Genomic DNA, 25,297 nt, shown 5'->3' with positions numbered 1-25,297 from the left:
TTTGCAGACGTTAAAATCCCTTGAGCCTTTGCGTAGCGCTAAGGCTCTTGGGAGTTTTCACTTCTTAGCGTCGAATCGTTTGGTTCGCCATGTTATTTTTAAGAGAACGGACTTTAAGTTTCTTTTTTCCCTGATTGCCGTTGCTGAGCGCCACCCTTTCCTCACATTAGTGGTCACTTTGTGGTGTCATAAGGGTGTCATAAGGCTCAGAACGAGGATCAAAGAAAAGTGAAGCCATAACTGCCGGAGAAATCAGAGGTGACTCCGGGAAAACGGCCGTTAGTTACAGACTGAACACTACGGTTAGAGCGTCCGGCTCCCAAGACAGACGGGAAAAACGGTAAGCAGATCATTTTCTGAAAAAGAAGAAGGACTAGTAAGACTCCTATGTGGCATAGGTATACGTTGGCTACAGTTGTTAATTTGTTGGAAACAGATTTTTGATGCGGCCACTCTTGCGGTCTCAGAAATGTTCAGTCTCAGTGAATGTTGCGGTCTCAGTGAATGTTCAGACAGGATAGGAGAATGAAACAGTGGCTTGTATCTATCGCCCTTATTTTATACTCATGTTTCAGGATTTAGAAAGACTGTTGTGAATAGTTTGCATAAGGTGGGGCAAAATAGCTGCCTCTCGTTTTCCTTTCCTGTTTTGTGTTGATGACTTAATCCGGAAGGAACTTAATGTTAAGCTTCACATCTTGTTTCTTTGTCTACCCGGTGTCTTACTGACAACTGTGATCTACAGTAGAGCTAGGCCACAGATTTTGCTAATGACTACTAATGGCCAAGCGACATTGTGTACACCTATTTGTACGCTGACATCTTGCCTGAGAAATGAACTATGTTTTTATCCTTCCAAGAGACTGCTGAGGTTGAACATTCCATGAAACATATTTTAATGAAAGAGTCCTTCATAAACTGGCCTGTGTCTGCTACTTTTCTGGTTTTCAGTATTCCTACAAAAACATGTCTGAGTTGACTAGTGATAAATCTGACTGGTGATATGTCATAATGTGTTTTTCCATTGCCCTTACAGTTCAAAGGGTGCATAAAATTTATATGGTTTTTTGTGAAAACTAAATTTTATCATATTTTAAAAGTAAAAGTTTTAAATTAGTGATTTTATTACAGAAATATGTTAACTGCATTTTTACCTACAGTTTAAATTTTTTCTTCAGCTTTTTAATTCATTGTTAGATGTTTGTGGTGTAGTTTTCAATGACATTGCCTCTAAGTTTTTCAAATTGTAAATCCAAGGAATATTTGTCTACCTTCACTTAAAAAAGAATTTGAGGTGTTTTTATTACATTTTTTTGGTGTTCTCACTTTTAAAAATAAATTTACAATTATTTTGATTAAAGTTTTATTATCTTTCATGAGGTTCATCACTACTAAGGTAATATGATAAAAAAAAATGTTAACTAGTAGTGATTAATCTCAAACCTAACCTTGAAAAACTAAACTAACCATAAGTTACTTTTTCCTTGGTATGTACTTAACTTATGTTTGGCACCTGTAAGTATGAAAGAATCTACATTCATAATTGAAGTTCAACAATATGGTTTCACTTTTAACACTTTATTACTTTTAACCTTATTTTTCCAGTTTGTGAATAATGAATTTGTCCTTAGTGTTTCATGGGTGAGTTCAGAATGGTTTTTTTTTTTGTTTGTTTGTTTCCAGTTTAAAAATAAGTTGGCTACACAGAATCAACTAACATGGACTCTGGGTTCAGAGGATCTCACGGAAACTGAACTCACTTTTAGGGAGCCTATAAGGGTCCTAGCCCCTCTGCAGATTTGTTATGGTTGTGAAGCAGGGTGTTTTGTAGGACTCCTAACAGTGAAAGGGGGCTGTCCCTGACACTTTTGCCTACTTTGGGGAACCTTTTTCTCCTACTAGGTTGCCTCATCCAAAACAAGAAGTGCCTAGTTTTGTTGGAACTTGATATGCCATTTGGTTAATATTCCTGGAGGCCTGCTCTTTTCTTAGGAGAAGAGTGGATGGGTTGGGAGGGGCAAAGGGAATTGAAACTGAGGTGGGATGTAATATATAAGAAACTAGTAAATTTTTAAAAATTTAGAAGCTAGTCTTGTCTGGCCTAGGTTGGAGAGGATGCACCTAGCCTCACAGAGCCTTGATGTGCCAGAGTGAAGGGATACCCAGAGGGGCCCCAAACTCTCAGAGGAAAAGCAGGAAATGGGGGAAAGATTGTGGGAGGGGTAATTGGGAGGAAGGAAGTGAACAGAATGTAAAATGAATTAAAAAAATAAAAATACATTTTAAAAAAGAAAGGGTAAGTGAAACTTTAAAAAATATATAGTTTATAAATTAAACAAATAAATGGACCTAATTAAGGGGTAGGGAAATGATTCAACAGTTTAGTGAGAGAGGATGTACTTAGTCCTGCTGGGGCTTGATGAACAAAGGAGAATTGGTACACAAGGGGCATCCTCTTCTAAGGAGAAAGGGAAGGGTAATGGAGGAATTTGTAAGGTGGGACTTGGAGAGAAGGGAGGCTGTGATTGGGATGTAATGAGAAAAATAAAATTTTTGAAAAATAAATTATTGGAAAAATTAAAAGCTGGTTAGATTAATTTCTTCCTCTGCCTGAATATGCCTTTTCAGCCTTCATGCATTTATTTCAAAAGAAAAAGAACATACTTGATTTTTGCCCCCTCCATTAGTCTTTTATTCCTCCCCATCCTTTTATTTTCATATTATTTATATCTGTGAAAGAGTAACATCTTATTTGATCATATTTTTAAATCCATTCAGATTATTTGTATTTTGACTAGATATTTTAATTCATTTACATTTCTATTACTTATTGTTTGATAGTATTTTTACTGTTACTATTTTTCTTTGATTTTATTTATTTATTTATTTATTTTTCTTGTATTTTCTCTGCCATTGTATATTTCTTTCTTATCTTATTTTTTATCTTATTTGCTTTTATTCTATATATTTTTGTTCATTTTTTCATAGGTTCTATATGTATTTCTATAGGTAATTTGTAGTTTAAATAGACAAAATACAGTTGTAGGATATTAGATCGCATTGTGAACCCCAAGAATGTGAACTGGACACAATTTGTTGTGGTATGGCTCAACCTTAACATACACATTCTATTTAAGAGCTTTCTGTGTATTGTAAACTGATTGTTGTGGTGTGGCTCAGCCCTAGCACATACCTTTAACCCAGGAGCTTTCTGTAAATGATCTAAATAAAGTCAAAAATTGGTCAAGAGACAGAGCAAGCAACCAGTTGACAGGGAGTGAACTAAGAAAACCAAGGAAAGAGAGATAAGGGCCTTTGAGTTGAAGGGTAAGACAGTATGGAGGAGAAGGAACTTCTCCTTCTGGGACATCAGTGAAGTAGGAAAGTCAGCAGGGTGCTCTTTCTACCTCTCTGAGCTAGCAGGTTTTCACCTCAGTATCTGGCTCCTGAGTCGTCATTTGATAAATTGAACATTTGGGATTTTATTTTCAAAACAGCAAAATGGATCTGTCTTGAAAAGAGTTAAACCGTTAGTTATAAATGATGCTCTGTCTTCCCTGAGTAAATTTGTACAGTGACCTTTGCATATAGTCATAAAAGAAATCATTTTCAAAGCCATTACAAATCACTCTGAATTACTGCAGTTTGTACATAATATAAATAATGAAAAGGGAACGAGGCATTCATTGATGATGAATTTTAAGAAATAAGATAAGTTTCTCTGTTTTTAAAAAGTTCTGCCCCACATCCAATTTCATGAAAACTTTAAAATTCCAGTTTTTAAGCAATAAAACTGTTAATAAGATAATGGGGTTGTTTTAAATTTCTTCTATAAGGTTATTAGAATGATTACATATAGTAGAAAACAAAAGAATTTATAAGATATAATTGGTACTCTAGAGATAATATGGATAGATATATATGCATCCTTCAGGTTTTTTTTCCTTCCCTGTTTTTATTTAGTACTTTTATAGAATAACATCATTTCTTAACTTGGCAATTTTTACTTCAAAGAAAAACTCAGGTTTGGCCTTCACCTCAATGATGCTTAATGCTAAAAAGTAACTTATTCTTAGTTTCCTTTTATGATTATTAATAAGGTTGAAAGTTTAGATGGTTCTATAATTTACTCAACAGCTAGATTCTAGGTTATGATCACATTTTGCTTAGCATTTACATGCACATTACATTGTTTTTGCTTTCTGTGCTTCTGTTTATAAAGACAAATCCAAATTGTATATTTGTGGAGAAAAATAAACTCAAATACTGCATGATTTCTATTACCTTTAATGTTAAGTATTTCACATATATTCCCAACTGATGTCTTTTTCTTTGACTTTTCAATTTCTATTGTTTCTGGATTTATTTTTGTGCTTGTAGCTTCCTCCAGTTGAATTGTTAGTTACTATTTTAGAAAAATGTCGTATCATTCCTTTTTACTTGGCTTGGTTTCCAGTGTTTGGCTTTTGGGATGAAACTTGATTTTCTATTTGATGAAACACTTTATTTTCAAGGATATATCCAAGAAATGTCAACTTATAGGCCTTAGGTATTTGGTCTAGTCCTATCCAGGCCAGACCTAAATTTCATTAAAATTCTTTAAAAGAACACCAGAGGATTTTAATTTCAGAAATCTTTGGACTAAGTATTATTGTAACTTTAAAATCAATATTTTCATGTTATTGTAATATTTCATGTTACATAAATAAACTATAATCCTGTGAGAATTGTAGTTGATATACATTGCCTTCAATTTAAGAACTGTCAAGACTTGTATTCTTAGTAGAACTGCTAGTATAATAATGTGAACCTATCAAGGTGATTTAAAGTATTACTGAAATTATACTTTGCCTTTGTCTCATTTTTATAATTCTTTATTATTGATAGTAGAGACCTGGTTAAATTTGGAATTCATGTTAAAGTTGAAATAATTCCTTATTTACTTTCTCCATTATTTTCCTAGGTTTGGTTAAAATAATTTGTATATGATTGTTTGTTCTTAAATTAGAGATTTTAGGGGCTAGCATATAGTAATACTTTATTTCTTATAAATAGACTATAATTTCTTCTCTTAGGACAAATGCATAAACAGACAAACTAAAAAAGGTCTGACCTTTGATCATGACAATCACAACTCGTGGCTCTCCAGTAGGAGAGAATGAGAGTCAGGGACAGGCTCCTGATGGACAGCCTCAGACTTCTTTCCAACAGAACCAGGTAAGATTACAGTATGTTGTTTTAGGTACTATAGAATGTGAAAAATTGGATTATATTCTGAATAATTGGTTAATTACAGTAATTAGTAAATTAGTAAAAATTAATATGGTACAAATTTAATCATGATATTCACAAATCTGTTTATTTAAAAAAATCTATGAATTGTTATATAACAATTTTTTACCTTAGGAAAAGCAAAACTTTTAGAAGTGAGGCAAAGCTACATCTGAATTTTTTTGTTACTTTGTTTTGTTGTTACTTCTTTTTTATTAATCATTCCCATCTTTTACATCTCAAATGATATCCTTCTTCCCCTCCACAACTCTCTACCCATTAGTACCCCCCTTTGCCTATGAGGGTGCTGCCCCACCCACTGTTACCCCACTGCTCCAGCATCTCCTACACTGGGGCATCAAATCTCTATAGGATCAAGGGCCTCCCCTCCCACTGATGTCAGACAATACTCTGCTACATAAGTGTCTGGAGTCAGGAATTCCTCCCTGTACACTCCTTGATTGGTGATATGCTCCCCAGGAGCACTGAGTGGTCCAGCCAGCTGACATTGTTCTTCCTGTAGGGTTGCAATCCCCCTCAGTTCCTCCAGTCCTTCCACTAGCTTACCACTGGGCTCCCCAAGCTTATTCTGATGGTTGGCCTTTGATAGTTGGCTTTGAGTATCCACATCTGTTATTGGTCAGGTCCTGGCAGAACCTCAAAGGTAACAGCCACACCAGGTTCCAGTCAGCAAGTGCCTCTTGGCAACAGCAATAGTGTCTTTACATACACACTCATGTCTAATAAAACAATTCACAATAGAAGTCATATTTAAGTCGTGTTTCTGTGTTTTATTATTAACATTTTTAACTCCGCTTTTTTTTCTTTTTTTGTGTTGGAAGGCTGGTCTACTAAATGATCCCATCCATGTTTTCCTTCATTCTTGTTATAGTTTTTATCTGTAACATTTTATTTCTTTTTAAAAATTTCCATTTTGGGTTACATATTTTTCTCATCTTGACTTTTTTGTCCGTTAGAACCCTTAACATTTCAAACATAGATTGATTAGTTGATAATCTCTGCTATTGATATGGTATTGTTAGGACAATGTTAATTTGTTTCTGTTCTTACTTATTTCCTTTCTCCCACACCTAAACTCTTCAGTATGCCTTGAGATTTGTAGAAACATGAAACATGAAAATACTATGTGAAAACAAATTCTTTAACATTTTTTGATGCAATGATGGTTTGTTTTGAGGAAAATAAAACAGTGTTTATTCTCAATATTCTAGTTGAGTTTTTGCTCATGAGCTTTTACATTCCCTAGTGCTATTTACTATCTTTAACCATGATCTCAGGTATAACATTGGTTATAAAGAGCTGGAATTGGAGGGTTTTTTGTCTTGTATATAAGGGTTTTGCTACTTTGCTTTTGTTTTTTAATTTTTGTGCTAGCTGTGACTTACTTGCTTCTCTTAGAAAAAGGTTAGTTATTTTTATGTAAGATTTTAAAATGTATTACATCTTGCTTCAGAGTGGTTTTGCTCCATTTTATAAACTTTTATGTATTCTTTATTTTTTACTGGCTTCTGATATCCTAATTTTCATTATTTCTCCTTTGGTTTATAGACTGCTTCAGGTATCATTTCATTTCTATTTCACTTATAATTTTGCCAGTTTTCTTTCTTTACTTTGATTTCATGTTATTCTGAAAAGAAACATTCTATGACTTGTCTTAAATATGTCATAGAATATATTTTTGTATGTCTACTTGTGGGGTGTGTGTGTGACACAACATATTCTAATAAATGTTCATGCTCCTGGGTAAGAAGGTATATTCTGCTGTATTCTTTATATTTCATTTGATTTAAATAATTTTACAGTGTAAGAACACCCTTTTTGTTTTGAACTTTGGACTGACTTGTTCATTATTAAAATAGAGCATTGAAGCTTATGCCTGCTTTAATGGACAGTTTCTTATTTCAGAACACTATTTTTTGTATATAATTAACAATTTGAAAGTTTGATTGATATGTATGTAACCATTGTATCTTGATAAATTTACCCTTTTCTCTGCACACGTTATAATGTATTTATTTTAAAAAGTGTCCTACTATATAGTATTACCTGACCTGGCTCTCAACATCCTTCTGCCTCTACTTTAAAGGGTATGACACTACAACTAGTTAAGTTGTTATTTTGTCAGGGTTTTGAAGACAACAGTTTTACTTATTTGTGATCAGAATTCTTAGTGGTTTTAAGAATTGTTGATTTTCAGTTTGTTAAGCATGTCACATTTTGGGGGAATGAATTATTCATTTCCAAGCATATGATATAATTGGACTAGAATTCAAATATTACTTCCAATTCTTATATTTAAATGGTTTGTGTCTTATGTAGCTTTAGGTTTTCTGTCATGTTACTGGCTATATAATTAAGTTACTTTGTATTTCTGATTGCTTTGTTTCTTTCTCATATTGCCTTTTATATGTGTTTTGGAGTGGCATTATTTTTCCATTGGTAGTCTTCATGTAATTTACTAGCCTTAAACTCAATATGTAGCAGAAAGTAGCCGAGAAACTCAATCTCTCAGCCTCTACTTGTTCATTACAAGAATTACAGGTGTAAATCACATACCACTATCATTTTTTGATACCAGTTTTTATTCATTTATGTTCTTTTGTCCTATTTTTTAAATTTTCTTTAAGTTTTAACTTTAGAAATTTTTATTTTCATTTTACATTTAGAACAGTTTAAGTATCTACTTAATGAATTATTCTATAAACCTATTTTATTTTTATTTTTCCTCTGTTAATTTAATACAGCCTTGACTGTTTAATAGTTACTTTAAGTATAGAAATGTTAAATGACCAATTAATAGATTTGGTTTTTTTTTCTGGACAGAGTTGTGTTGGGGATTTTAATTTACTTATGAACATTAAAATAGAGAAAGATAAAATAGAATAGCCCATTCTGTTTTTCCTGTTTGGGCTTCAAAGTACTGGGCTCAAACTTTATAGCATCATGCATTATTATACAAGTACACTACTTATGAGCTATCACCCTATTTCCATGAATTGTTTATTCTATTAGATCACGAGTTTTAGGATATTTTCCTTATTCTGTGACTCCTGTCTCTCACTTAATAAACTGTTTTGTTTGAATGCCAGAAAACTTGATTCTCCCTATTCCACTTTAAACTTTTGTCTTTCACAAGTCTAAAAATCAAATTTGTTAAGTTTTGGAGAATATGCAGACTACACTTAATATAACCTAGCATTGCAGTGTATTTTGAGCTAATATTAATTGTGCTGCCTGTCTCTCTAGTTAACATATAAGAATTGATTACTGAGCATAACTATCTCATTTCTTTTTAAAAATATTGTATTTCTTAACATTGCCATTGATAACTGTTATTGTTTCTAATTAATAATATCATAAATTTTTTTGTTTTTTGAGACAGGCTTTCTCTGTGTAGCTCTGGCTGTCCTGGAATTCACACTGTAGACCAGGTTGGCCTTGAACTCAGAAATCTGCCTGCCTCTGCCTCCCAAATGCTGGGATTAAAGGCGTGCGCCACCACTGCACGGCTAATAATTTCATAATTTGTGTGGTGACATATGTACCTCTGAAAGCTTTATAATTGAAATTAAGTACAGTTATATTTATTTTAGTAGTAAATTTTAAAAATGGTATCTGTAATTTGACTTTGTTAATGTAGTGCTATATCGTAATTATTATTTTTAATCCGTGGAAAAATGCCTCCATGCTAGTCAAAAGGTGGCCAGAGAGCAGCAGTAATACTACAGTTCTTTAAATTCATAGAGATAGTGTATATCAGATAATTTTACAAGTATGAAACTGATATGTAAATTGCTAAGTGCTATACATGTGTTTATAGATAGTTAAGTCTGGGATTTTTAACTTTTAATTAAGATCTCATCATCTGATTCTTCCAATGAGAATTCTCCAGCAACTCCTCCAGATGAACAAGGCCAAGGTGATGCTCCACCACAGCATGAAGAAGAAGATCCTTCATTTCCTCATGCTGACCTGGCAAAGTTAGAAGACATGATTAACAGGTGCATTTATTTTCCTCTTTATGTTAATGGATATAATTGCTTGAAAGTTAACTGATATTTAATTAAAGAAAGAGGAAGGGACAGTGAATCACACTATTTTGAGCAGTTTTATTCTCTGGTTTTCCCTTTACACACACACACACACATTATGCCTATAATAGTCTCTTTTTTGGTTTCGTGGCACTTGTACTATTTTAGTATATTTATTATACTAGCAAAATATACATGACTATAAAAAAAAGAAACTACACTTGACATGTCTCATAAATTATCTTTGTCAGACATATTGAAAGATAAGGAATTCACCTTTCTTGTCTACCCAGCATAGTTTGAGGAATGTTTGCTTTTATTATGAATATTCTTTCAAGTTGTTGCGCGTATTTTTTTTTTACTTTTGTGATGCACTCTTTACCAGTCCTTACTGCTTAAGTCTTCCCTTGATTGAGAAAATATGCCTCTTTTCTCGTTTTAATATAAAATTCAGAGTTCTACAGTTACATATCTCATGATTACATCTTCAAATATCACTGATTGCTGAGGATTGGCTAGTAAGAAGATAGATGCCAGCATCGAATATTTTATCCTGTTATACATTAAGGAATAAATTTCATGGCAAAAGACTTCAAATATCCTTGATGGATTTTATGATGGGAGAAGGCAACATATAACAAAAACCTCAGATTCTCTTCAACATGTTTCTTTCTTTTTAAAAAGATATATTCATATTTATGTTATGTAAATGGGTACTTTGCCTGTGTATTATAAGTGTACAGTCTGAGGAGACCAGAAATGAGCATCTGATTCTGTAGCATTATGATTAGATATGTCTGTGAGCCTCCATGTAGGTCCTGGTACTCAATCCTGGGAATATGGTAGGGCAGCCATTGCTTTTAACTACTAAGGCAACTCTCCAGCTCTATCTTAAACACATTTCTGTGTATACCTGTTACCCTGAGGGGACTATGCCACATTCTCAGTTCTGTATACTTCCTTTAATCCTATTTCTTCCTAATGTGAGCAATACCAGGAACAGGAAAATTGAAAGACTTTGCAAGTCTGTCCTTTTGTCTCTTTTAGTCTCTCTTATTGCTGTTTAGGATTATTTTTCATAAACGATTGAAGAACTATGATATACTATTAGCTGAATCATTAATAGTAAAATTTAAACAATTCTTCAGTTCAAATAGGAAATTTTAAACAATTCTTCAGTTCAATAATATAATTTTATTAAACTTATTTAAAATGACATATTAAGTATTTAATGTAAGTTGCATTGATTGTACACTTTGTAATTGTGTTAGTGTGTTGAAACCTGGCATGTCTATTATGGAGGTCTACCAACCAGCTATGGTTTTAGTGCCATGAGTATCATAGAACCTTGGTATTCTGAAAAAAAGCTTCCAAGTCCTGGAAGAAATGAGTCAGGCTTTAAGCAGAAGTAAAGAGGTAGTGGGCTTGATTATTGCTGGCATAACAGCTTTAATTACATTAATTGCTACCACCACTGCTTCTGCAATTGCTTTGACAAAGAAGTTAAAACAGCTACTTTTGTTAATCATTTAGCAAAAAAAATGTTACTAATGTGCTGAATATACAAGAGGATTTAGATAGGCATTTGGAACAACAGATTGATGCTCTTTATTCAAATAATTGGAACGAAGTTCAGAATTTAAGGGTAAGGAGTCATCTCAAGTGTCATGCCAAATACTATTGGATTTGTGTTATTCCTGAAATTTACAATGGTAGTCATTATAATTAGGAAAAAGTTTAAAAACACTTGTAGTATATTTGGCATAATTCTAACACCTCTTTGGATGTTTTAACTTTGTATAGTGAGCTTATGAATTTAAAGAGTGCTGCTCTGCTGAGCGTTGATGCGGAAGATACTGCAGATAAAATTACCCATGGCCTGAGGTCAGTATTTCTATTTTGGTCAATAGCTTCAAGAATGGCAATTATAGCTTGATCATACTAGCCCTTTTTGTCCTGGGAATACTTTTATTCCTGCCCATTGTGTTAAAGCATGCCTTTAACATCACTATGTTCACAGCCAAAGTACATAGCTTGAAATTGAAAATGGACCCCCCCCCCCAGACAGAATTATTCATTTAAGAGGCTGGCAACCGAAGGATAGGTCAGATTCTGCACAGAGCCTTACCAGCCTAAGTTAGAGGTGCATTGCTTTTGATAATGCATATTCCATGATGGATAAGAAAGGCATTCTTATCAGAATGACCTAAGAGAGGCTCAGTCTTGTTTATGAAATAAAAAAGGGGGAGAGGTGGAGAGCCTTTGGGGCTGCTTGGCAAGAGTCTGACATGGGACAAGGACAAGGAAATAGGCTTCAGACAGTAATCTAACATTAGGCTAGAACAAAGAAGTAATTTCAGGGAAGAATCTAAATCTTAGGCTAGAACAAAAGAAGTAATTTCAGACAGGAATCTAAATTTCAGGCTAGAACAAGAAAGTGGGCATCAGACATGAAAATGCCTTTGGGCTAGGACAGGGAAGTAGACTCCGATAATTGAGTCATCCTGATAAGCCCTTAGAAACAGTGATCACAGGAGTGTTCAGGGAGTTTTGTTTATTGCATTGCTTGTTGTTTGACTATTTGTGTTTATTATCTTGATTGTCCTTGACTATTAGTATCTATTATATTGCTAGACACTTAACCTAGAACTGACCTTAATACTTCCATGTAATCAAAATGGTATAAAAGTAAAAAGGAAGAGGAAGGATGGTATAGAGGGTTTCTAGGGAGTGGAAATGGGGAAAGGGGATGACATCTGAAATGTTAATGAATAAAATATCCAAAAAATAAAATGATGTATCATTAGTTTTTATTTTATACTTTTTCTAGCTCATTGTGTAGCACCTAGGAGATACCAGAAAAAGTATTTTCTGGGTAGTAGTGGGTTGGTCAGTCATTTTATTTATAGAAAGCTGATGTTCTTTTGTAAATATAGCAATAATAGTATGGTATGCTAGCTTTTTCATTAACTTAATATAAACAAGCACATTTTAAAAGCTCAGTTTAAAGCCAGCCAGTGGTGGTTTACACTTTAATCCCAGCACTTGGGAGGCAAAGGCAGGTGGATTTCTGAGTTTCAGGACAGCCAGGGCTACACATAGAAACCCTGTCTTGAAAACAAACAAACAAAAAAGCCAAAAAAAAAAACCAAAAAAGCAAGACTCAGTTTGTTTTGAGGTATAGACATTTACTTAAGATAATAGACTTATAGTAGACTTAATAGTTTTGCAAATAAATCTTCAGAAAGAGTTGGGGAATATGGGGAATGTGGGCACTCATTTCAAAGTTTCATCTATGTCATGAAAATTAAAAATGTTTTATTTTTACACTGTAAAAATATAAATTTTAATTTTAAGAGAACACGTTCCTTTTTAGCTACAGGTATTAGCAGTTTAATTTTTGGCAGTTTAATTTTTAGTCTTGTTAAGCATGCCTAGTGATTTCTTACTGCTATGTCATACTTGATATAAAACTCTGCATGTAGATATAGTGTATATCTTTAATGCTACAAAAGGATATCACTTGGTAACATTTTTCCTTAAAATGTGGTGAATATAATTTGGAAATTATGTTTGTCATTTGTTATATTTTTTTCTAGTAAAATAAGTAACCTGTAATAACACTGTTTGAATAGTGTTTGAACAATAATTATATTTTACAATATTTATTAGGCCCCGATGGGTGGTTCCTGTTTTGCCAAAGGGGGAATTAGAAGTACTGTTAGAAGCTTCTATTGATCTTACTAAAAAAGGTGAGTTTCACATACATTAACTTTTTAAAGCATACATGCTCTTTTATATAATATAGTGTTTTTGAAGGCTTTGGTTGTTTTTCCATACAAAATTAAATATTTACAATTACAGTAAATATCAATAACCTTTTTGATAGGCTAGATTTATATGCATGGACATTCACTCACTGAGAGCAAGAGTTCAGTTGAGTACTGCCTGGTCTGGCCTAGTGAGAGAAGATGCACCTAACCCTCAAAAGACTTGAGGCCCCAGGGAGTGAAGAGGCCTGGCAGGGTGGTGATGGGGTAGGGACATCCTCTTGGAGATGGGAATGGAGCTGGGGGAGGCAAGAGTGGGATGAGGAACTGTCAGAGGGCAGACTAGGAGGGGGCTAACAATTGGACTTGTAGAAAAAGATTGAAGTGTGGGGTGGGGATGTGGGGGGTGGGGTGGGAGTGTACCTGTAGAAACCTGGTGTTTCTTTATGTGGCAGTAGTACCATCTTTTTCATCCACCAGAATTAATATTGACAAAAACAGACTTCCCAGGTTATCACACTATGAACAATTGTAACTCTCTCTAGGTCTACAAGTTATTCTTTCCTTGCATGGACATCTGCAGTCACATGCACATATTAACAGAGGTTAGCTTTATTCATAGCCTATCTACTTAGACATCTGTGTCAACTTTAGCAACGTATTTTCACCCAAGTATGTCTCATAGCCTTCTTAAAATTATAAGTGATGCCATCTGGAGTTACTATACTAAATTTATATGTTGTGTAGTAATGACTGCAGGGGAGAAAATCCAAGCTAAGTGTTGTCCACAGATTATTTTTATATGAATCAATGGCTCACACTCAGCTTGTTAGTAAATTATGCATGTTACTACCTGGATTCCAGAAAGGATAGGTTTTTTTAAAATCTCTTTATCAAATATTATGTGTAATAGACTTCTCTCCTCTTCTCTCTTCCCCTCCTCCATCCCTCTTCCCCTCTCCCCCTCCCTTCTCTCTTCCCCTCTCCCCTTTCTACCTCTCTCTCCCTCCTCCTTCCTTCTCTCCCTCCCATCCTCTTTTCTCCCTTACCCTCTCCTCCCTCCCCCTCCTTCCTCCCTCTCCCTCTACCTTACCCTTCACCTCCTTCTCCCTCTTCCTTGCCCTCTTCCCCTGCCCTTCTCCTTACATCTCCATCTCCCTCTCCCTTTCCCTCTAAGGTTTCTCTGTATAACCCTGGCTGCCCTAGAGCTCACTCTGTAGACTAGGATGGCTTTGAACTAAGAAATAATGCATATCTGCCTTTGCCTCCTGAGTGCTGGGATTAAAGGACATTTATCAAGACCTTGAAATGAGTATGCACATTAAAATATCTTTGGTGTCTTGTAATGTCTCTATGACCTTTTAAAATTCATTTTTATTTTTAATTGAATGTATCCATGTACGTCTATATAGGGGTATGTACATGTGCCTACAGGTATTCATGAAGGCCAGAAGAAGTTGTAGCCTTGGAGCTAGAGTTACAAGTGTTGTGAATCACTGGTATGAGTGTTGAGAATTGAACTTGCATCTCTGCAAAAATAGTACATTCATTTTCTATCTGGCTAGATAGATCAGTAGGCAGATCTTAATCCAGAAGATGTCACGTATATATAGAGCATGTTCTAGAATAGTGTAAAATGAACAAAACCTAAATGATATTTAATACTGATTCACATTCAGTTTATAAGGGCTTATCGTTATTTTGGAGATCATGTGAAGTAGAGGTGACTTCTTTTTAGAGCTTTGGGTTTAAGTGACATCAGAATATGTTAAGATACAGTATGTTTTAAAACATTTCCAATTGTTCCAGTTATTTGATTTGATATGATTTTTATATAGTTTTTGTTTTTTCTAAATTTTTTCTTTTTCAATTTTATGGTAATGCTGTTTTCTTGTATACACCACAATATTCTTCATGGATTAGAAATCATACCAGATTATAATATTGTGTAGTTTGTAGTCACATACTTGGTCAGAGAAACATTTTTATCTTGTTTATCTTTTTACTTGAAAATAGATTTTTTTAATTATTTTATTTACATTTCAAATAAATGTAAATAAACATTTACATGAACCCTCCAACCCATACCGTCTCCCCTTTACCTCTAAAGAGAGTGCTTACCCACCCACCTACCCACTCCCACCTAACCCTCTAGCATCCCCCTTCTCTAGAGTATCAAGTCTCCACAGGCCCAAGCACATCCCCTCCCAGTGATGCCAGAGAAGGCATCCCCCATTACATATGTAGCTGGAGCCATGGGTCTCTCCATGTGTACTCTTTGGATGGTGGTTTTAGTCTGTGGGAACTTTGGGGGGGTCCAGTTAGTTGATATTGTTGTTCTTCCTATGGGGTTACAAACCCCTTTGGTTCCTTCAATCTTGTTTATTTTTTATTTATTTTACTTCCTCTTAGGCCTTGATGCTAAAAGCGAAGCATGCCAGCGTTTTTTTCGAGATGTTTTAACTGTGTCTTTTACTAAAATCCTTATGGATGAGGCAGTGAGTGGATGGAAGTTTGAAGTTCACGTGAGTTTTGTATTTGATGGAAACTTGTTTTAAATGTTATTTTTTATGAATCTGTTTGGAAAATATTACTGATGTTTTGAATAACAATAGAATGAGGAGCTTCTGTTAGATATTTCTGTTAGACATACTTTTTTTGCTTAGATTTTTTTAAAACCTACTTTTAATAATGGTTTTTAAACACTTCAAACTCCCTTCTAGCCCACTGTCCAAACGTAGGGAAGAAAGATGGTAAATAGGACAAATGGATGTGGACCTGTTTAGAAGTACTTTGGGGGACAGTTTCAGTCTCCAAAATCACCAGTCCTTATCCATATCAGCACTAGCCAATGGAAGTGACCAAGAGCAGACACAGGATGCCAGGAGATGGAAAGAACAATGAAGCATTAACGCTAGTTATGGAAGTGCACCATTATTGTCCATTGAGTCCTATTTATACTCTGTCCAAACATGATGTGCATGGTTCTTGTGAGTTTGTCTTAGCAAAACATTACATGAATCTGCATCACCTGACATATTTAAAAACCTTTACTCTAAGTTTCTTTTAGAAAGAGCTTGCTTGGAGTTTTAAGTACAAGCCTTGGTTTCTAAAACGTGCTACCCCAAATTTAAATGTCTTCTAACAGTATAATTTACCAGATTTGTGATGCTATTGATTCTAACAGTTATCCACTACTATGTTTATTTTTAAAAATACATATCTAGAAAGGGGAAATAAAACATAGCAGGAACGCTAAATAAATAATGTATAGCTGGAACACTAAATGATACAATACAATAACAGTTTAAATGTATAAATAAACTTACAAAGATTTACACTGGTCCTAAAAGATAAAAAGTTAACTTCCCCTGTGAAATGTAAACCACAGATCAGTACTCACACATTTTGGAAATTCAAATTTTAGTTTTGACACTGATAAAGTGGAAACAAAATTTTGTGTTCTGAGGTGGATCTTAGCTTTACTCAGCAAAAGTAAATGTGAAGACTCATGGAACAAAAAAATTAAACAACTATTGATCCATTCTAAGAATTAAATTTTCTAATGATAATGTATATACCTTTTTAATAAATTACTGAATGGCAAAGCAGATATTTATAAAATGCAATTAATCAGAAGTTGTGAAACATACATAATTTTATGGATGGAATTTAACTTAAATATTACCAAAAATGACCAAGGCATGTATTTGTGTCTGTGTAATATGTATGTATACATGAATGTACGAATATATATGTATGCACATTTTGAAAGTAATGTGTGACCTCCGAATTGCAGTTTAGATTGCAAATTTCCTTTGTAATGGGCAATGAATGTGTTCAGGTTTTAAAATTATTATGTGAGGAATATAAAATACCATAGTGAGAAAATATTGTTGCATGTATCTTATAAACTAAATGTATAGTTATAAACAACCTTTTGTCTAAAAATAATTAGAAACATTATCTCAGATTAAAAATAAATTATTTTATAGCTGGGCAGTACATGCCTAATTCCAGCATTTGAGAAGCATAGGCAGGCAAATCTCTGTAAGTTTGAAGCCAGGCTAATTTATAAAATAAGTACACAGCCAGAGCTACACAGAGAAACCCTGTCGTGGAAAATGAACAAACAAAAAGGCCAAAAACAACAACAACAAAAAAAAAAATATAATTTTTAGTCTGGTCTTAGACTGAGTTTGTAGTCTGCCCTGCCTTGAACTCTTGGTCTATTTTTTAATGCTAAGTTTACAAATGGTTCTGAAATATGAAACTGTACAGTAAATTAAATATTAATTTAATGAATGTTATTTTATTCATAGTATTAATGTAGAAAATAAGACAATTTGGAAAAGAAAAATTATTAACAAGAATAAAATTTTCTGTATATGAAATTATAATCTCTTCTTACTTATTATTTGTTTAACAGAAGTGTATTATTAAAAATACCCATCGCCTAGTGGAGCTTTGTGTGGCCAAATTGTCTCAGGACTGGTTTCCATTTCTAGAACTTCTAGCAATGGCATTAAATCCTCACTGCAAATTTCATGTCTGTAATGGTGCACGTCCATGTGAATCAGTGTCCTCAAGTGTTCAGTTTCCTGAAGACGAACTCTTTGCCTGTTCTCCAGACCTACATTCACCAAAAGTATGTCCATTTATTCTTTTAAAAATTCTGTATTAACTTTTCTGGCATTGGTTATAGATAAAGTAAATTTACATTTAAATTCCTAGTTTTGCTGGATAGTAGTGTCATATATATGCCTTAATCCCAGTACTCAGGAGGCAGAGGCAAACACATTGCTGAGTTTCAGGTCAGCCTGGTCTACAAAGCAAATTTCAGGACAGCCAGAGCTACACAGAGAAGCTTTCTTGAATAAAAAGAAAAAAAAATTCAGTTTTTCTTTCATGAAACACACGTTATTAGGCAGTAATCACAATTTGAAATCATAGTGTTCATCAACCTCTGAATGTTGGATTAAGTAGCCTTTTATTTCATCCTTAACTTGAAATAGAAGTTCTGCTTTATACTAGTAAAAATTGTAACATTTTCATGAAGCAAGAAAAGGAAAACATACTTGTGCATCAGAACATCTAAAAAAAAAAAAAAAACACTGCATTGGTATTCAAACACCAATAAGAATATGAACATTTAACAGTTTCTTAGTTTTGGTATTCCAAATCCAATTTAACTTTATAAAATAACCAATAATTTTTAAAAATATTACAAAGAATAACATAGTTTTAGTATGTGAACATGTACTACTCAGAATAAATATGAGAAGGAAAACAAAATGATAATAGTACCTTTATATCAGTAGCAAATCAGTGCATATTTTTCTTTTTAACTGAATACTTCTCCTTTTACAATATCTTTAACTTAGATTTCTAAGTTATATTGAACATGAAGTGTAAAAGTAGTTGTATCTAATCAAAACATTTTATGTTTTACCATTGAGTATTACATTAGTTTTGGTTCTTTTGTAGTTCGATCTTTTTTATGTTGAAGAAGTTTCTTGTGTATTTTTTCACATAAATTAATTTTGCTGGTTGCTATTTTTACATCAGTAGAAACTTTTATATTTGCTTTTCTGTTTTTTATTTTATTAGTGTGATAAATCACATTGATACTTGGATGTTGAAATATGATTGCTCTTAGAGAGCATGTGTCTTGAGTCTTGGTTGTTTTGATGTAGACAAGGTTTCTTACAACCAGGGCTGATGATGCACTGTCAACTAGTGATGGGCTTGATTTTTGAATTGTCTTGTCTTCACTCTATATAAGTGGTAGAATTACAGGTATTTGTCAACATAGACCTAGCTGTTAAGAGTTTCAATTATTAGTTTAGTAATTTTTCCTAGTAAAAGATTAGTTTGTATAATCATAGAAGTTCATTTTTCATTCAGTTTATCAAATTTATTGATCTGTATATTGTTACTTCAATTATTATTTTTATTAGTTAATTCATTTATTTATTTACATCACAAAAGATGCCCTCCCTCCTAGTCAGCCCCTTTCAGTTTTTTCCCACCCACTGTCATTCTCCCCTTTGCTTCTGACAGGGTGCCTACCTTGGTGCCTCAAGTCTCTACAGGATTAGACATATTCTTTCCCTCTGAGGCCAGAAAGGCAGTCCTCAGCTACTTATCCTTGGCACTTATATCATTTTTTTCTGTAGAACTTCTTATGCCCAAAATTAGATTTGGCTTCAGATTTGGCATATGAGTTGTCCTTTATGTTCTTTTTGGATTTTATGGGGCTTTTTGGATTTTATGGGGCTTTTTAGATTGATATTTTTTTTCTTGAAGTGGAAGGTTTTATGTAGTATTCATAGAAACTCTGTCTTCATTTTCTTGGAGTTTATATTGTTTATTTTTTCCCTAGTGATTCATAAATACCTTTGTTTCTATACAGCTTTTTCTTTTTTACTTTAAGGATTAAAATCATGCATTTTGAATTTCCAGTTACTAAATATGCCTTTCTGTTAGACAATATATTTTGAATATATTTATATTTTTATCTACAAAATAATTGAATTAATTTTTTAAAGTTTTGTCCTTACTGGTATACTCAATTTGCTTGTAGATTTTTTCTGGTTACCTTCAGATCTTTGTTCATATTTTTCATAGCTCTTGGAGAGTGCTTGATACTAATACTTTTCAGATAAGTCTGTCTGATTTTATTAATTTGAAAGGAATATGTTTTCCAGAAGTCTATCATTTGTTGAAAATTGAGCCTTTTCTTTTACTATTTCTTTTCTCTATGTGCACAGTTGCTTTTCAATTTTTTAAATTCCTTTTAAGGCCCTACTCCAGCTTGCTTGAGTACCTTATTTTTTATACATTTTATTAAATAGTTTGTTTCAGTAGTATGGTCTGTAGTTCTCATAATGTTTTCACATAATCTTTCCCATGACTTATCTTACTTTTCCCAAGCCTAAAAGTTAGTACCTCAGCTCAAATAGCCTCTAGACAGGTTATATACAATACAATTTCTTTAGTGGAAACTAGTGGGTAGACCTTTATTTTCTTCAAATTGATTAAATTATTGCAAAATTATTTCTCCATTAGATTTAGGGTTTTTTTCTTGATTGTTTACTTTATTGTATATTTGACCAATTTTCAAAGTTTCTAGAAAGTTATAATTGGTACAGATTTTGTAATCTTACTTTCTTTCATTAATAATAATATTTTATAATTTTAAACAAATTTTAAACATTAACAGCTTATAACTATAACTACAAAATGTGGGGAAAACATTAGTAACTTTATTTTTAAATGAAGCAATATTTAAACTAGATTTTTAAACTTCATTTAGATTTTTGCTCCTAAAATAAGCACTAGCTTATAAATTAGCTAATTTATTCTTTAAGAATTTACTTTTTATTTAGCATTATTTAGTGTCTCAGTTATTTGTGGGGGTTTTTTGGTGTGGGGGATAGGGATATGGAGTGTTTCTCTTAGTGGAGCTGGGTTTGTATATATTCATGTCCAGTAAGGTTATAGGTCAGTGTTAATTATCTTTTCTAAGTTGCACTTCATCTTAATTTTTTAGATAGGATAGCTATCATTGAACCTTGAGGTCAATGATTGGCTAGACAAGTGACCATCAAGCCCCATCATTGCTTCATATACAGTCACTTGGATTAGTATTAGGGATTCAAATGGGATTTCCTATTTTGCCTGGTAGCATTTTGCTGACTGAACCTTCCCTTTAGGCCCCTTTCTATTTAAATGCAGAAATTAGTTTCTGTTGTTTATTTGTTATTTCCCTATTAGTATTTCCATTTTCTCTTCTTTATTATTTATTTACATTCCAAATGTTCCTTGCTCCCCCTCTATGAGTTCTTCACCACATCCCCCCTCCCTTTGCCTCTGAGAGGACTCACCCTGCTAGCATTCCCCTTCTCTGGGACATGAGGTTTCTGCATGATTAAGAGCATCCTAGACAAGGCAGTCCTCTACTACTTATGTACTAGGGGCCATGGTCCTGGCCATTTATGCTCTTTGATTGGCAATTAGCCCCTGAGACCTCAGAGGGATCTGGGTTAGTTGACACTGTTGGTCTTCCTATGAGATTGCAATTCCCTTCCATTCCTTCAGTTCTTCCCCTAACTCTTCCATGGTGTCCACGACCACAGAGCTATGACTGGCCATAAGTATCTGAATCTGTGTCTTAGTCAGCTGCTGGTAGAGCATCTCAGACTACAGCCATGCTAGGCTCTGGGTCAAGAATTTTGAAGATATATAGGTGACTCTATATCTCAAATGGAGACCATGGTCTCTTTAGGTTCCATCTCCACACTGTTGGGCATTTTGGCTAAGGTCTTCCCCATTGGGTCCTGGGAGACTTGTACTTCTCTGATGTCTAAGACTTTCTAGAGGTTCCCCTCACCCCCACGCCATACTGCTATATATTTGTATTCATTCTCCTGGTCTTGTGGGCTTCTCTTTTGTCTTCTGCCATACCTCATTCTGCCTCCTCCCTCTTCCCTTCCTCTCCTCTCTCCTACCTAGGCTGCTCCTTCTCTTTCTCTGTCTCTGGTGATTATTTTGTTCTCCCTACTAAGTGGGAATGAAGGATCCACACTTGGGCCTTCCTTCTTGTTAAGCTTCCTACAGTCTGTGAGTTGTATAATGGGCATTCTGAACTTTTGGACTAACCCACTTACCAGTGAATACATATCAACCTTTGAGACTGGGTTATCTCACTCAGGATGATATTTGGTAGTTCTATACATTTGCCTGCAAAATTTATGATGTCCTCATTTTTAATAGCTGAGTAGTACTCTATTGTGTAAATGAAACACATTTTCTGTATCCATTCCTCTGTTGAAGGACATCTGTGTTGTTTCCAGCTTCTGGCTATTATAAATAAGGCTGCTGTGAACATAGCAGCTATGAACATATCTATTCTATGAACATAGTTGTTGGGGTCCACACTAGCCCCACGTTGGGGCGGCCAAAAAATGTCACAGCCCAAGCAAAATGTTGAGGCCCGGCCGCCCTGCGTTTGCCTGCCACTGTATCCCGGCCCAAGCTGCCGCTCCGGTCCGAGGGTTGGGGTTCAGCAAGAGAGAAAGAGTGAGGTCGGACTTGAAGAATGCAGACCAGACAGAGTGTAATTCAATCCCGTTTATTCTTCAGTCTAAGCCCTAAGTCTTGAGTTCCTAGTGCCTAGTCCCTAGCTCCTAGTCCCTCCAAGTTCCAAGTGCTAAGTGCCTAATGCCTACTACCGAGTTTTTCCAAGTTCTCTCCCAAGTGCCTGCTACCTGTCTACTCTCGGCTGTGTCTGCTTCTCTTTTGTGTCTCCCTAATGTCTGAAGTGTCTGATTCTCTCTAGAGCCAAGTGTCTTCTACCTAATGTCTGATGTGTCTGATTCTGATCTGTTCTGTCTCTGCCTTTTATATGTCTCACTTCTAAGCCACGCCTTTTGGTTACACCTTTAATCATGCCCTTAAGTCTTGTCTCTAAATCTGATCTCTACACTTCTAAGTCATACTCTTAAGTCACACACCTTTAATCTCACACACCTTTAATCTCACGCACCTTTAATCTCAAGGTATCTAAACCAAGATTATTGGAGTGTGCTCAGCTGTTGTAGGCTATTGTAATCCAAGTCTCATGTCAGGGTATATGGCTCAAGATGGCTGCAAAGCTGATAGTTGCCTTCTGCTAAAAGTCGGCTCCCAGCACATAGTGGAGCATGTGTCCTTTTTATATGTTGGAGCATCTTCTAGGTATATGCCCAGAAGTGGTATAGCTGGATTCTCAGGTAGTACTATGTCCAATTTTCTGAGGAACCACCAGACTGATTTCCACAGTGATTGCAATCTCACCAACAGTGGAGGAGTGTTCCTTTTTCTCCACATCCTCGCCAGCATCTACTATCACCTGAGGTTTTTATCTTAGCCATTTTGACTGGTGTGAGGTGGAATCTCGGGTCGTTTTGATTTGCATTTCCCTGATGATTAAAACTTGTACGTTTTTTAAAGTTTTTCTTGGCCATTTGAGATTCCTCAGTTGATAATTCTCTTTTTAGCTCTGTACCTCATTTTTAAATTGGGTTATTTGATTTTTCTCAAGTCTGACTTCTTACACAGGCCTTTTTCCTTTATTTATTTATTCATTTTACATTCAAATCGCTGTCCCCTCCCCTTGTTTTGTTTCACATGTTTCCTCCCTCCATTCCCTGTATCCTTCTCCCGTGGATATCCTCCAAACCCTGACCCATCAAGTCTCTTTGGGTTAAGCCCGGCCTCTCTAACTGAGGCAGACAAGGCAGGCTTGTTGGTGAATTGACTCCACAGACAGGCTTAGGGACAGCCCCACACAAGTTTTTAGAGAACTGAGCTGCAATTTACTACATATGTACAGGGGCCTAGATCCAGTTCATGTATGCTCTTTTGGTTGGTGCCTCAGTCTCTGAGAGCCCCTCCAGGTCCAGGTATTTGACTTGTGTTGGTCTTTTTATAGCGTTGCTATTTCCTTCAGGGCCCTCAATCCTTCTCTCAACTCTTCCATAAGAGTTCCTGAGTTCTGTCTAATGTGGATCTTTGTATCTGGTTCAGTGAGCTGCTGAGTGGAGCCTCTTAGTGAACAGCCATGATAGGCTCCTGTCTGCAAGCATAACAGAGTATCAGTATTAGTGTCAGGGATTGGTGTTTGCCTATCAGATGGGTTTCAAATTGGGCCAGTTATTGTTTGGTTATTCTCCCAGTCTCTTTGTTCCTGTATTTCTTTTAGAGAGGACAAAGTTTGGGGTTAAATTTTTGTGGATAGGTTGGTGTCTTTATCTACCCACTGGGGACCCTGCATGGCTACAAGGGGTGGCCTCTTTAGGTTTTGTATCCTCAGTGCTATTTGTCTCAGTAATGGTCACCAGCATTGACTCCTGGGAGCCTCCCCCATCCAAGGTCTCTGGCCCCTGGTCTGTGTCCCCCACTCCTACCAACTGCAGATTTCAATTCATTCTTCTGGGTCTCTGACTCTCTCTTATGTCTCTGCCCACACCTGATCCTGACCCCTATTTTTCTTCCCCTACTTTCTTCCATCCAGTTTCCTCCCTTCCTCTGCCTCCTATGACTATTTTACTCTCCCCTCTAAATGAGATGCATTTAAATGAGATGAGAGATAGCTGAGTAGTACTCTATTGTGTAAATGAAACACATATTTATCCTGTTTATTAACTTCTTTGGGTTGTGGAGTGTGTCTTGGGTATCCTGTACTTTATGGCTAATAAGCATGCATGTCCTTTTGGGTCTGGGTTATCTCACTCAGGATGATATTTTCTAATTCCTTTCATTTACACACAAGCAATATAATAATCTTACTTATTTTTTCTTTTTTTAGTTTTAAAACTTTACATCTTAAATTTAGAAACTGTTTAGATACATAACCAAAACCTAATTTGTACTCATAAGCTAAATGAGGTTTCAATAAATAATGTCTCAGAGCAAAAGCATGAAAACGAAACAACACTTAGGTCTTCATAAATAAATAAATCATATGTACCTGATTTTATAAAAATTTTGTATTGTAGTATATAATTGCATATGTCTGTTTTAAAACATCTTCAAATAGTAACTTCTTAAATGAGGGAATTAACTCTTATTATTTACTTACAGGGTTGGTTAGTGGATCTCATTAATACATTTGGCACACTAAATGGTTTCCAGATTTTGCATGATCGTTTCACTAGTGGATCAGCATTAAATGTTCAAACAATTGCAGCTCTTATTAAGTAAGTTATATTTTAAAATATTTTCAGTACAATATACAAATTGTTCATATTTACTTGGAAATTATTGAATTTTAGTTTTCAAATGTAGTATTTTTCGCAACTTAGCATCATTTGCCTGTAAGTATTGAAACTAATTTGAGAATGTAGAAGAACTTTTGACTATTATTAAGGTTTTCTTGTTTCCTATTTTCAGGCCATTTGGACAGTGCTATGAGTTCCTCACTCAACATACAATAAAAAAGTACTTCATTCCTGTTATAGAAATAGTTCCGCAATTATTACAAAAATTAACTAATGAAGAACTGAAAAAAGAATCAAAGACTGAAGTAAAAAATGATGCCATTTCAATGATTATTAAATTTCTAAAAAATTTAGCTTCAAGAATTCCAGGACAAGAAGAAACTATTAAAAATTTAGAAATTTTTAGGTTACAAATGATACTCAGGTAAGAAAGATATTT

The 25,297-nt window shown here is 34.6% G+C and overlaps 1 protein-coding gene across 1 annotated transcript in view; it reads left to right on the top strand.

The window, feature by feature from the left end:
- Positions 1 to 202: 202 nt before the first annotated feature.
- Positions 203 to 25,297, top strand: part of LOC117695963 (ubiquitin carboxyl-terminal hydrolase 9Y) — a 152,662-nt gene continuing 127,567 nt past the window's right edge. Inside the window, exons 1-9 of the mRNA XM_076706136.1 lie at positions 203 to 340; positions 5,076 to 5,217; positions 9,148 to 9,293; positions 11,127 to 11,207; positions 12,996 to 13,075; positions 15,506 to 15,618; positions 17,523 to 17,741; positions 24,722 to 24,837; positions 25,031 to 25,282. Coding sequence (XP_076562251.1) covers positions 5,122 to 5,217; positions 9,148 to 9,293; positions 11,127 to 11,207; positions 12,996 to 13,075; positions 15,506 to 15,618; positions 17,523 to 17,741; positions 24,722 to 24,837; positions 25,031 to 25,282 — 1,103 coding nt within the window. The 5' untranslated portion in view covers positions 203 to 340; positions 5,076 to 5,121. The remainder of the gene's footprint in view (positions 341 to 5,075; positions 5,218 to 9,147; positions 9,294 to 11,126; positions 11,208 to 12,995; positions 13,076 to 15,505; positions 15,619 to 17,522; positions 17,742 to 24,721; positions 24,838 to 25,030; positions 25,283 to 25,297) is intronic.

The sequence above is a fragment of the Arvicanthis niloticus genome (assembly GCF_011762505.2).
Source record: "Arvicanthis niloticus isolate mArvNil1 chromosome Y unlocalized genomic scaffold, mArvNil1.pat.X SUPER_Y_unloc_1, whole genome shotgun sequence".
Lineage (NCBI taxonomy): Eukaryota > Metazoa > Chordata > Mammalia > Rodentia > Muridae > Arvicanthis > Arvicanthis niloticus.
This window is presented reverse-complemented; position numbering and strand designations above follow the sequence as displayed.